At 36.2% G+C, this 12,381-nt stretch overlaps 2 protein-coding genes across 14 annotated transcripts in view; one reads left to right on the forward strand and one right to left on the reverse strand.

Moving 5' to 3' along the window:
* PRIMPOL (primase and DNA directed polymerase) overlaps nt 1-10,278 on the forward strand; it is a 36,316-nt gene extending 26,038 nt beyond the window's left edge. For 3 of the 5 annotated variants that reach the window (XM_073341770.2, XM_073341771.2, XM_073341774.2), the window contains 7 exons: nt 1,906-2,068; nt 3,508-3,605; nt 4,447-4,533; nt 4,630-4,738; nt 5,817-5,899; nt 5,986-6,032; nt 7,476-10,278. In XM_073341770.2, the coding sequence (XP_073197871.1) occupies nt 1,906-2,068; nt 3,508-3,605; nt 4,447-4,533; nt 4,630-4,738; nt 5,817-5,899; nt 5,986-6,032; nt 7,476-7,790 (902 nt within the window). In that variant the 3' untranslated portion in view covers nt 7,791-10,278. Of the gene's footprint in view, nt 1-1,905; nt 2,069-3,507; nt 3,606-4,446; nt 4,534-4,629; nt 4,739-5,816; nt 5,900-5,985 lie in introns of all 5 variants that reach the window. The other 2 variants (XM_073341773.2, XM_073341775.2) reach the window with 2 other exon arrangements.
* Nucleotides 1-12,381, reverse strand: part of CENPU (centromere protein U) — a 35,197-nt gene that overhangs the window by 1,869 nt on the left and 20,947 nt on the right. For 5 of the 9 annotated variants that reach the window (XR_012158646.2, XR_012158651.2, XR_012158650.2 and 2 more), the window contains 4 exons: nt 11,279-11,340; nt 10,111-10,267; nt 8,384-9,421; nt 1,408-7,712 (listed from right to left, as the gene is read on the reverse strand). Coding sequence is in view for 1 of the 9 variants with exons in the window: in XM_073341776.2 (XP_073197877.1) it covers nt 9,284-9,421; nt 10,111-10,267; nt 11,279-11,340 (357 nt within the window). In the remaining 8 variants the exon portion in view is untranslated. Of the gene's footprint in view, nt 1-1,407; nt 9,422-10,110; nt 10,268-11,278; nt 11,341-12,381 lie in introns of those variants that run through there. The other 4 variants (XR_012158649.2, XR_012158647.2, XR_012158648.2 and 1 more) reach the window with 4 other exon arrangements.

Below are 12,381 nucleotides of genomic sequence, written 5' to 3' on the forward strand. Positions count from 1 at the left end.
AACATACAACAAAATGCAGGATGCAATTCAATAAAAATCAAACAAATTATCTTAAGTTGTATTTTAAATTTGGCCTTAAATATTGACATGCTTGTGGAACTTTTAATATTAGCTGAGGTTCCATAATGTTGTTCCACAGTAAATAAAAACTCTGTCCTTTGGAGACTTCAGTTTATCATTAGGATCTATCACCCCTTGATGATAAGGGGGACAATAGTTGCATGGGGTCATTGGTTCAGTTAAATGGCAAGTGGCTTGATTACAAAGATGGGGACTAGAGAGGCAGTCTGTTTGATAGTTGTGTATTTAAGATTTGTCACAGACTACCTAAAGCAAGGGATGGGTACTCCTTTTTAATGGTGTGTATAAGGAATGTATGATTCCGAACATCTTCTAGAGATAATTTAAAGTTAAGGCCTAATCCATTTGAACCTATTGAATAGAAACTGCAGAATCCATAATCCAGGTAATTTTAGGAAGCAAACAAGGTGCTGCATTTTGAATGGTCTAGAAAATTCATGTGAATAAAATCAAATAATGATCAACAAGAAATGCGTTGTTCAAATATATTCACAGTCAGTTGCATACATGTAGCTTGTTAATTGCCCTACCCCCAAAAAAGTGAAGATCTGTGTGTAATTCCTGTATACTGAGCAGAATTTTTTCTCTTAAAAAATACAAATTCAAAATAATTGGAAAGCACGGACAGGTCTACAATGACTTCTTTTACCACAGTTTTCGTTTTGGCTTCTGAATTGCTTTACTATGTTATCTTTCACCTATGAAGTTTTGGAAGACTGGCTTATTGGTAACAATCTTGGGGTATTTTTACATATTAGTAGGTGGCTCAGCTGAGTACTGTGACACAATAATACAGTGTTCTGGACACATCTATTTTTGTATTTGCCACAGAAAAGTTATTTTGTAACTACTCTCAGCAGTGTTCTTCCTTGAATAGCAGGTACCTAACTTCCAAGACTTAGCTTGCACTGTTATGTTGGTTCCCTAAAAAGAGAGTAACAAAGTGCTCTGCAACAGAAGAACTGTGACTGTAACTAAAACAGTAACTCCTGCAGAGACTAGTGAATAAAAAATAAGGTGGGAGGGTGCAGTTATGTGGCACACTAAGCTGATAATATGTGGGTTTGTTACTTCCGTTTTTGGTTTTAGTTCACAGTGAGCTAGAACATGGTGGGCTTACCACCCTAAATTACAAAATGATTGGTAGACAGAGACCAAGAACAAATTGGAGCAGGATACTGCAAGACAAAATTGGGATGCAATAGATCAGTCATGCCAATGCTCATAGTCCTTAAACTTTCATGAGAACTAAATACAGCTTCAGAATTAAACAATTCCCCACCCCCCCACACATACACGCAAAGTCTCGAGCAGAATTGTTCATACTTGCCAACCCATATTTGTTTTGAGATTGTGATGTGAACTGCATTTTTCTGACTACCACTCTTGTTGTTGAAGTGCAACTATGATATAGTCACACTGACACACAGAGAATAGGAAACTGATAAATTGCCAAACCATGTTTACAATGTAAAATAGTTACATGATTTTTCATGCTAGGAAAAAGAACAATTAGACTGGAGAATGATTTGCAGAGATTTTGAAATAGTACCAAATAACTAGTATTTACTTAAAATGTCTGTACAGCAGTTTTGAGTGATTGTCCTTATAGTTGAATATTATGGATAAATATATGGCTGTTTGATTCATTCTTACCCTGCTATATAACTCCTACTGTGAGAAATGAACTGGGATAAATATAAGTTTGTGTTTACGCCTTTAAATGCTTTTTTCTCAGACACCCAAATATAGTGTATAAACAATACATATGAGAGAACCTAGCCAACTGTAAATACATTATGAAACCTCTCTCTCTCTCTGCAGGAGTTTATACAAAGAATAGAAATTTCCGGCTGTATAAGTCATCAAAAGCAGGAAAGCATACGACTTTGAAAATAGCTGAAGATAACAAGTTTGTTCCTAAACCCAAAAAGAATATTTCTGTTGAGGAGCAATATTTCCTTTCCTCTTTGGTTTGCAATGTTAGGTAACAATTTAATTACAGTGCTATGTAAAGTACTTTAAAATGTAGACTTCAGTAATATTTATAATTGCTGTAGCAGCAACCACTACTGTTGCGGGGGCTGACATTCCACTGAGACTGATGCATTCTATTCTAGGAAAGTTCAGCCATTGGTTTCAGCAGGTAAATTTTTCTGATGGTTATTCCTTGAAGCAAAGGTTTGTCAGAAATCCAATCTGCTGCACCTACCTTCAAATATGCAATAAATTCAGAGAACTTGTGCCATTTGTGATGGTTTCTGAACTGCACTCTGTGTGTGTGTATGGGGAGGGAGGTTGTGTTTTGGGGTTTGTTTGTTTGTTTTTAATTTTTGTTTGAGATGAAGAATTTGACTTGTTCAAGGTTATTCAGCTGACAAGTGCTACATTTCTATCATTGTAAATTAGGTAGGACTCTGAAATGGACCAAAATCCAAAACTGCCCTCACTGAACCATTTAAGAGAGAATAACTCCAGTCTAGACACAGAAGAAAATGAAAAGCATTATTTTGTGTGTAAACTTTAGTGAGCAACAGCAGTTTTCCTTAGTGCTGCACAAATATATGCAACACAATTTATTATCAAAAGAGGCTGCAATCTAAGGACCTAATCCTGAAATGTACTGAGTGTTTTTTTGGGAGATGAGGCAACCAAAATTGCTAATGACTTCAGTACTCAGCACCTCACAGGATTGAGCCACAGTTGAGCTGCATTTATTATGGAGTTTTGATTGTAAATATCTTTTTAAAGATGCATATTACATTCAACATTCCTGTAAATCTTTGGTTGTGATGGGCCTCAATTAAGCACCTGTCAGGGATGGTCTAGAATGGATAATACTTAGTCCTGCCTTGAGTGCAGGGGACTGGACTAGATGACCTCTTGAGGTCCCTTCCAGTTCTGAGATTCTAAGCATGTGCCTAAATACCTTGCACAATTGAGGCCTATATCCTATAGTATAATTAAAAAAAAAAAAACCAAACCAGACTTCAGTGGAGTCATTCCTGAGTAAGGACAAGAAATCATCTGTTGTAGAATTTGCCCCATATGATGGTTTGTTTTCATGCCAGAAACACAGCAAAGAAAAAACATAGTTCTTTGCAAATTATTAGTCTAAAAGGGTAAAGTGCAAGACTACTAAAAGCCATCCAAAAGTAAACAATACTTTTCAAGGACTACATAAATAGCAAATAGGGCTAGAAGTAGTGCAGAGGATCCTGGGTTGGGTGAGGGTAGATCTTTCTGTCTCTGCTGTGGAAGAAGGAAACTCTGCCCTCTGCTGGAATATGTCAGAGGAAACTAAGTTAAAATGAATCTTTTATGTCTGAACAAGAAATAAAGGGGCCATAGGAATCGGAAAAGGAAGTATGGTATGTCCAGAAATCTGAGTTATGACTGACTTCTCCCACTGTCTCTCTCCATCAGGTTCTCAGAAATTGAAAGAGCCCTAACTTGTGACATCCCAGAAGGGAAGAAAAAAATGTTTAAACAAACAGACAGGAGAGTTTTCAATAGCACTTCAGGTACTTCATAACAATCTTTTGAATATGTGATTTTATTGAATAGAAAAATTTATCTTAAGTGTTTGCATCATTAATTTGCTATATGTATTACAGTGCACCTGATCTAATTATGGAATATATCTCAAATTGTACATCTGATAAATTGCATCCTCGTTGGGCTGTTGTTCTTATACATCAGTGGAAACTTTCTGCTGCAGCTTATTTAGGCAATATCCTTTAGCTGAGTCCTGCAGAGGGTATGCCCTTCATTTCCCAGGGAGACTGCCTAACTAGTTACTCATGCACTAGTAAATTGGGAGCATGCAGGAGTGTCTCTCTTTCCCTGTTCTATAGACCTTTCCAGAGTAAGTTACATGAGCAGCAACTTGGGTGTTTTATATTCAGGATGTAGAGTAAAGCTTGAAATTAATAAAGGATCAGTGTGTGCCAACCTAATTGATCCTGCATAATACCTTACTCCACGAAAGCCCCATTGAAATCAATAGGGCTATTTGTAGTGGAAACTAGTATTCAATATAAGTCAGAATCTAGTCCACAGTGTAGAGTTTTCTTGTCCCCAGGAATAATAAGCATTGACCAATCTCCAGGAGCATGTGCTAATTGTTAATTGTAACCTGCCTTTCCCAAAAGTAGGGATCTGGCTCCAGCCTTCCTGAGCAAGGGCAACTTCTTCTATAATGAAAAATGCTTTCCAAGATGTATACCACTTAGACACTGAGCCCAGTCCTGCTTTATTGATGGTAATGGGACTAGGAGTAGGTCCTTAATGGTTAGTGAGATTCAAGTACACTTTTTTTTTCTGAGTTTGTATAATCTGTAACGGTAACTTGTTTTTAAACAGATCCCATAGAAGGATATCAATATTCACCTTATCCAGAAATTGATTGTTTTGTCCTTTCTTTAGTTAATAAAGATGACGCTCATGGAGGTAAGGACCATAACTTTTTTTATTTTTTAAAGAGAGTCAGACATATATTCTCAAGATGTTATGAATTATTTTTAAAAAGGGTTCTTAATTTTCCAGGGATACGACGATGGAATTATTTTTCCTTGGAAGAACTCCTTGTTTATGACATATCCAGATATCGCTGGTGTAAAAATATTGGAAGAGCCCACAAAAGTAATAACATAATGTATGTTCTTTAAGTGTGTTTTATTTAATAGGCACTTTTACTTTGAAAGGCTTCAAATTAACCTTTTAATAAGGAATTTTTCATTATGCAACTAGAATATCCAGGAATGCTTGAACAGAAACTGTTCATGGAAGGGAGAGTGTTTTTACAGCACCTAATACAACAAGATCCCAACCCTATCCTGCTATTCACTGGAAATGGAAGGAATTTTTTGAGTTTACTCTTTAGCTGAACATACATTTATACCTATTTATGGAGTTAATTCCAATGGCAGAGGATAATGGGAGGTACTGACCTCAGTGGGGTCAGAATTTCACTCAAAATGTTTAGTTAATCTTACTTAGTAAACTGAATATTGATGAGAGAGACTAATTTAATTTTTTAGGTTACAAATTGTAAATGTAACTTGTCATCTGATTGTCAATTTTACCCTGAAGAGAAATTAACAGCCAGTCTCCTCTTGAGTGTGAGAATAACCAAATGCATGCTGCTTTTTTTTTAAAGGACTCTATCCAATTGTATCCTATTTCTAAATGTTTTTCAAAAGAATGAATATTAGATTGTTTTTAACAGCAAGAGATGTACAATATTCTATTCAACCACAGCTAAAATGGTATAGTATTACCAAATTATGTGGTAAGATTTGTCCCATACTGCAAATCCAGGTTATGCAATTTTGTTAAGTACCAGAGTTTGTACAAGTGCTTTAGTTAAACTCACTGCAAAAGTGAGGGTTTTAACTCATTTTATAACTATCTTATACAAATCAACGTCTTTTAAGAGTCTTATTTTCCATCTTTGTTCAGACTTAATGTAGGCTGAAGATAATTGTACCTCACTTTCAACACCGTGGCTTTAAAACATACCAAAAACCTGTACATTTAAGATGCACACTCTTAATGTAATTTCCATTTTGTTTAACATTGCATATTTTATGTAATTTCAGTTGTAAATGGGCCAGAGTGCATGTACAAAGACTATTTTAGAAACAGAGGAAGGGCATGAAATCCTGGCCTGATGTGTATAATGTAGCTAATGCTGTTTAAGTGCTAGCCAACACTTGCATCTGTATTTTAAGGATCCTGGTAGATCTAAAAAAAGAAGTTTACTATCAAAAATGTTATGACCCTGTCTGCAGAGCTAAAAACTTCAAATCAGAAAGTAAGTATGTTTTCAATAAAATTACACAAAACCATTTCAGAAACATTAACTTTGAACAAAATATAAACACACTGTATTTGATTTAGGTATTCCATTACCCCCTGAGATATGCCTCCCTTTTCTTTTCAAAGAGGTATGTATTTTTTGTTCCTTTCCCTCTTCCCCATCCCCACAAGAAAAAAACAAAAACTGCGAAAAGACTTAATGGTAACTCAAGTGTGTTCCAAACTGTCATCTCTGGTAGCCCTTTAAAAATCTTGCCTACACTAAGGGACTGAATGATTGTGCAATCTTTACTCACTTGTGAGTTGTTCAATGGATGGCAATGGGACTCCAACTGTAGTGACTGCATAATTGGACCCTAAATATTTCAGAATTCTCCTGCTAGTACTCCTACCACCAAGGGAAGTGCTAATATAGACTGGCCGTAGGCAAGGTTACCAATATCTCACCTAGACTAAGGCAAATCTTCCTTGTGCACAAGATCTTTTAATCTCTGACTATATCTACACCATCTAACTGATCAATACATGAGTGTCACCTTTAAACTTCATGGAGGATTCAAAGAATACATTCCGTTTTCTATTTTTCTGATGCTTAGGCAAATACAAGTCAGACTTCAACCAGTGTTTGCAACACACAAAATGATGGTAGCATAGTTAATACATAGCATTAGTGGTTTAATATGCTGAAACAACTGATTCACACTTTTAAATTTATTCACACGGAATTTAAATGATAGTCATGGACTTTGAAGAGTGAAGTTAATCTTCATTTAGAAAATCCTTTCATGTAGTGTAGTAAAGCAATAATGTAAATATTCAACCTTTGTAGAGAAGACTATTGGCCAAGCAACCCCTACCTTGAGCTTTATAAATAACAGCTTTTCAGTAGCTGGCATTACCTTTCAACCAAACTTTTCATGGTTTATTGATCGGTGTACTGCAAGTTTATGAAGTCCTATCTGAAGCAGAACTGATTGTTGGTAAGTTACACCTATTTAGGAAAAAATTCTTAGTAAGTGAATCATCACTATTTAAAGCAGTGGTTCTTGGCCCAATCAGCACACAGCTACAGCTCATGTGACATCCGCAGGGCCATACAAGTTGTGTGTGTGTCTCCCCTAGTTCTGCTTGGAAAATATTACAGTTGGGCATGTAACTTCTTTAGATTGGTTGCATCCCTTCAATAATCATTTCTTTTTGAAACAGCACATATCCATAAAACGTGTTATCTCCCTACAGATGCAGCTAGAGCAAACTCAGTAGTGCTCTTACAGCATGATTTTCAAAAGCTTGCCAGTTACAAGGCACTGCTTTTAAGGACTAAATTTTGGTCCTACTGAAAACTGACTTTCATAAGATTAGGGTCTGGCTGTATGGTAAATGCCCACAATCCAAAAACACATGAGAAACTTGCCTGGTCAGCTGACCTACACTGTTCATTAGAGGTGACATTTTCAGAAGTGCTCAGCCTTAGCCTAACTCTGCTCCCATTATGAAGCCAACAAGGAGATCTAGCCCCCAGAAGTAATGAACACTTACATGTTGAATAAGTAATATTTGTTTTTTTAAAGGAAGAATATGTACTTTTTATGGATGAGAGTGGGAACATAGAAGAAAAACCTAACCTTACAGACTTCTCAGAAAGCACATCATTAAGGATACATCAAGAAAATAAGAAGTCTCCTGACAAGCTCTGTTCAAATACAGAATGGGAAAATGTGACTGATGATGTGTATTTTCTGGAAGCTATCGAAGATGCTGAACTTGCAGAAGTTGCAGACAACAGTCTGACCACGTGGAACTGTGACCTGGAAGAAATACCTGATGAGCTTCTCATAGAGGTTTTAAGAAAACAGGAAGTTTGTGGTAACAAGACATACAACTAGCTATCAACTCAGGGTAGCTGTTTATAAAATGTGCTAACTCAACTATATCTTAATGTATCTAAAGCCAAAAGTTTCAGAAGTTCCTTTTACACTGCCAAAAGAAACTGATAAAACCATGCCAGCATCCTCTCTTTATAAGAAAGTGCATAGTAAACTTGCCATTAGCTATGTTTTTGTACATTGGGTTTATGTGTTAATGACATTTTATATGGTTTAATAGGATACAGCCTTTAATTTCTGGTTTAAGTTCCAGCTTAGTCAGTGGTGGTTCTGCCACCTGCAGCAGTGCATATGGCACAAAAGCCACCCTCTCTCTTTACAGAGGCCAAGGACTGAATAGCTGCAGAAACTGAACTATCCTCTCACGCCTAGAAGTAGCTGCTCCTGGACAGGAAAGAAGCACCATGGAAGACCCAGGTAGATCAGCTTACCCTAGTGGTACCTGTGTTGTGCATGTTCTAAAGCTAGACACAGGCGATCAATCTGGTACTTCTCAGGAGCACTAAATTCAAAATGTAAAAAAAATGCTAAATAGACAGTGTCACCACACTCAAAAAGCTTTATGGACAATGATTCAGGTAAAATTCACTTACCAAGGGATGGAATGTGGTTAGAACATGTTTCTTCCCATATGTCCAAATGTTTAGGATGTTGCCTACAGCCTGTACTGTACTTCGTTACTTTACAAAGGGCAAGCAGGATTTCTTACCTGTATGTGGGCCTGCCAAAAGGTAAATCCATACTTTAGATAAAAACTTTTGAGGATTTGTCTACCTTTCATTATGCTTACCACCTTCTGTACGACTTGTTATAACTAAGCTGTTTTTAAAAATCCACATACTAGTTTTAGAAATATTTTATCCATTATGCATATAATGGTGGAACAATTTAGACATGTCTCAGGCTTGTAACAGGCAACTTACAAATTATCTTTATGCTACTTTAGGATGAGCAACAACAGGTTTTTCAGTATATATAAGTTGTAATGTCCACTAAAGAAAATGTCTGCTCTTGTCACATTAGTATTTCCAAATGATTACTCTGGTAATCCAATAATAAAATCCTATTAATTTTAAAGCACTAGATTTCACTGATTCATTGAGATCATTAATGGTTTGTCATACTACCTCTACTCCAGGCTGCTGCACACAAACTTATTATACATCAAAGTGAAAAACCACACGTTCCCTTCACCATTGTTAGTAAATCTTTAGAAACATATCAACTTTTCTGACAAGAGGCTCACACCACTTATTTATAGAGGTGAAAGATTTGAAATCAGAAGCAATTTAAACACATTGCTTTGTTTTATTAAATGCTTATGGGAGTATTTAAATAATATATCAAAAGTTAGAGTGCAAACACAAACTACTAAAATCTACATGAGTAGCAATATCATAACCATGTATACTTAGCTTGCTTCTTGTTTAGGTATATGAATACACTTAACTGATGCTAACTATGCTTAGTTGCAAATAGAAGGCATAAAGTATTTAAAATTTCTCTGGCTGCTCCTTTTTCTGCAAATTCAGAACCTCTTGTAATCTTGTGTTGATATTTTGAAAATGACTTTCAGCTCTTAAAATTCGTTGGGATTCCACCAGAAGAGCAGGAATGCTGGAAGTTCCATACTGTTGGAGGGAAAAAATTACAAGGCATTAACCCTTTGAAAACAATGTCCAAATACTCCATTTGTCTCTCATACTTGACATATTTGAAAGAGTGGATTATAATTTGATGTCACTCTCTTCAAATGTTCTATTCTGCATGTTTAAGTCAAGTTAAAGTTTGGCTATACTAAGCATAAGCAGATAATATGCCCTAAAGTGGATGACTTCCTTAGACTGGGAGGTCAGCAGTGCCCTAGAAGAGAGGAGACTGTATTCCAGGCCATGAGCACAATTCCTGTACAGGTTTCCTACGCTACTTAAACTACATATTTGAGAAGCTCACTGTCAGTGCTGTGCTGCTGAACAGACGTTTGAGCATTAAAGAGGGTTACAAAATTCACTGTGAAGTTGGAAAGTTAGCAAACACTACCATCTTGTATTTAGGGAAGCTCCTGGGCACCAGGGTTTGACCTATATCTATATTAAATAAGAAAATTAATTTACTTTCTCACTGAACTTTTTAAAAATAGTATGCTACATGTGTGTCCTGGATACAATAACACTGAAGTTTTTGCCATGCTGTACAAGGTCTTGACAGACATCAACATGATGATATTGCTGTCTGCCCTGAATCACCATTTAGTTTCTTCTCTTAAAGAGACAAAACTTGAATTAGCTAGTGCAACATCATAGAATCAATATGTACTTACGACTACTTTTTCTTGTGGGTTGTCTTCTCTGTAATTTAAATACTGTTGCTGCACCTCCTTTAAATCAGTTAGGAACTGGGTTGCATTCCTGATAGAAGATTCTGTCTCTTGTAGCTCAGCATATTCTCTTTGTAGTTGCTTCAGTTGTGGTCCAGTCCTTAAAAAAAAAAAAAATCAATACTTAAGGATTGTGTTGTGAATTTTCTTCTTTCAGGAGTTACTTTGAATGTACTGTTTCTATTGAACATGACTTAATGGGGTCATAAAAGTGTAAAGTACAGACAGCCTGGTATTTTTCTCAATGAGGGTAACTAATTGGATAGGAATATGGCCCTTTAAAGTGGGCATACTGTTTGAGTTTTTATCTAATAAGGACCCAGATCTTTAATCTTGTCAATAATACAATAATTCTTCTGATAGGAATCCAGCGATCACATTTATGATCAAGGGGATTCTAGGAGATGGCTTTTGCCAAGGAGTACAATTTAAAATAGACTCACGCATAACATTTAAGGTTAAAATACAGCCAACAATATACCCCCTCTATTTTGAGAGATATCCTATAGTAATGGAATATGGCAGTAGGCATTCTGTGACTCCACCATACCAGATGCTGCATGTACTATCTTGGGAAATATCCCACCCCTGTAGGGGCAGTTAAAATCAGAATGTATTGCATGTGTTCAAGGCTGAATTCTATTAAGGGAATCAGGAAGTTTACCCAGCAAGATTGAAGTGAGCTATATTGGGGGTGGGAACAACACCCCACACTGTTTCACGCTCAGTATTTGTTAATTTTAAGTATTCTCACCTCCAGTCATGCAGCTGGTGTATTTCTTACAGAATGTGTAGCCCAACTGGCAGACATTATCCCAAGAATTTAGAGTAGCTGGAGACAGATTGTGAAAATGACTATTAGGCAGTTCCACAACTCCTATGGAGTGGTTAATTTTAGCTTTTGCAAAAAGGAAGGAATACACATGTTCAGCTGATGCAGGCCATAAATGTTTCATCTGCTATTTACACAAAACTGTCAGTTAACAACAAAAGCAAGGGTTACCTTAGATTTTCTGGACAGTAACAGGACTCCTCAATTTCCACTGATAAGCTATTATTGTATGCTTTCAATCAATATAATCACTATACATTTCAGCAAATGGAAACTTACCGAATTAGTTCTCCTCTAACTTCCAGCAAACGCCTTCTTTTTTTATTGATGTCTGTGATCACCTATTATATAATTAAGTGAAATAGCAGTCTTTCAAGACTAAGACAGTTAAATGACAAGGTAGATATCTTCCCTACCCCCAACTCTGCATTCTGAATTGACAATGCTCTGGGGGTTCTAGACATGGAAAATCTTGAGATACCAAGTCTTACAATTCATGACAATGTAATCTATGGAAGTGCTATTTTAGGTATTTTTTCAAAAGGGTCTCTAAAATTTGTTAGCATTTTCCTTCTCTCTCCATAACTTGTACTATTGAACTAACTGTAGTAAGGGATCCTTGTTCATCCAGGTAAGTAAATCTCAACATTTAAAAAAAACGTCAAGCATTTCAAAAGTAACTTTTCAGTAACATTTGGCATAAGACGCTGGTGTAGAAATTTGTTTTTTATTAATACTTATTCGGGAGGATCTCTAACTCAGGAGTTGCAAAGCCAATCATAACACAGGCACCCCACATTCTCATCTACAAAATCTTTAGGTCACAGTAGATTACATTTTTTTTTTTACATGTAAGAATAGCATGAGGTTGTTTGTGTAGTACTTTAGAATTCTTCAGAATGAAAGGTGCTCTGTACATTTAAGATTTTTCTATATTCTTTAATTCAAACACTTAAAAGTACACCCTAATTCTGCAAGTTGCTCTGCACAGATAGCACTCTGCACAGAACAGCTTGTAGCATTGGAGCCTAAGTTTTGGATGACTTCATAGAAAAGTTCTGTCTTTATAAAGTCAAGTTCTAAATCAGAAGTTTAAATGAGAGAGCTTGCATACGTGTGACTTAGACTAAAAACATGTTTTTAAAATAGTGATTGTCAAGCCATCAAATCATTAAATGTAATTTTACCAGGAATCCCTTCCTGTTTTCCCCTCTCAAATCTCCTTCTCCAAGAAATACTGAATTTACATTCAAAGACCAGGAGGAAGACCTAGAAAAAGGGGGGTTGAGACACTGACTGAGGACACACAGAAGGTTGCCATCAGTGTCAGGAAGATGAACTTTACAAAAACGATGGGAGACAAAAAACATCAGCCGTTGACT

This window comes from Lepidochelys kempii, chromosome 4 (assembly GCF_965140285.1).
Source record: "Lepidochelys kempii isolate rLepKem1 chromosome 4, rLepKem1.hap1, whole genome shotgun sequence".
Taxonomy (NCBI): domain Eukaryota; kingdom Metazoa; phylum Chordata; order Testudines; family Cheloniidae; genus Lepidochelys; species Lepidochelys kempii.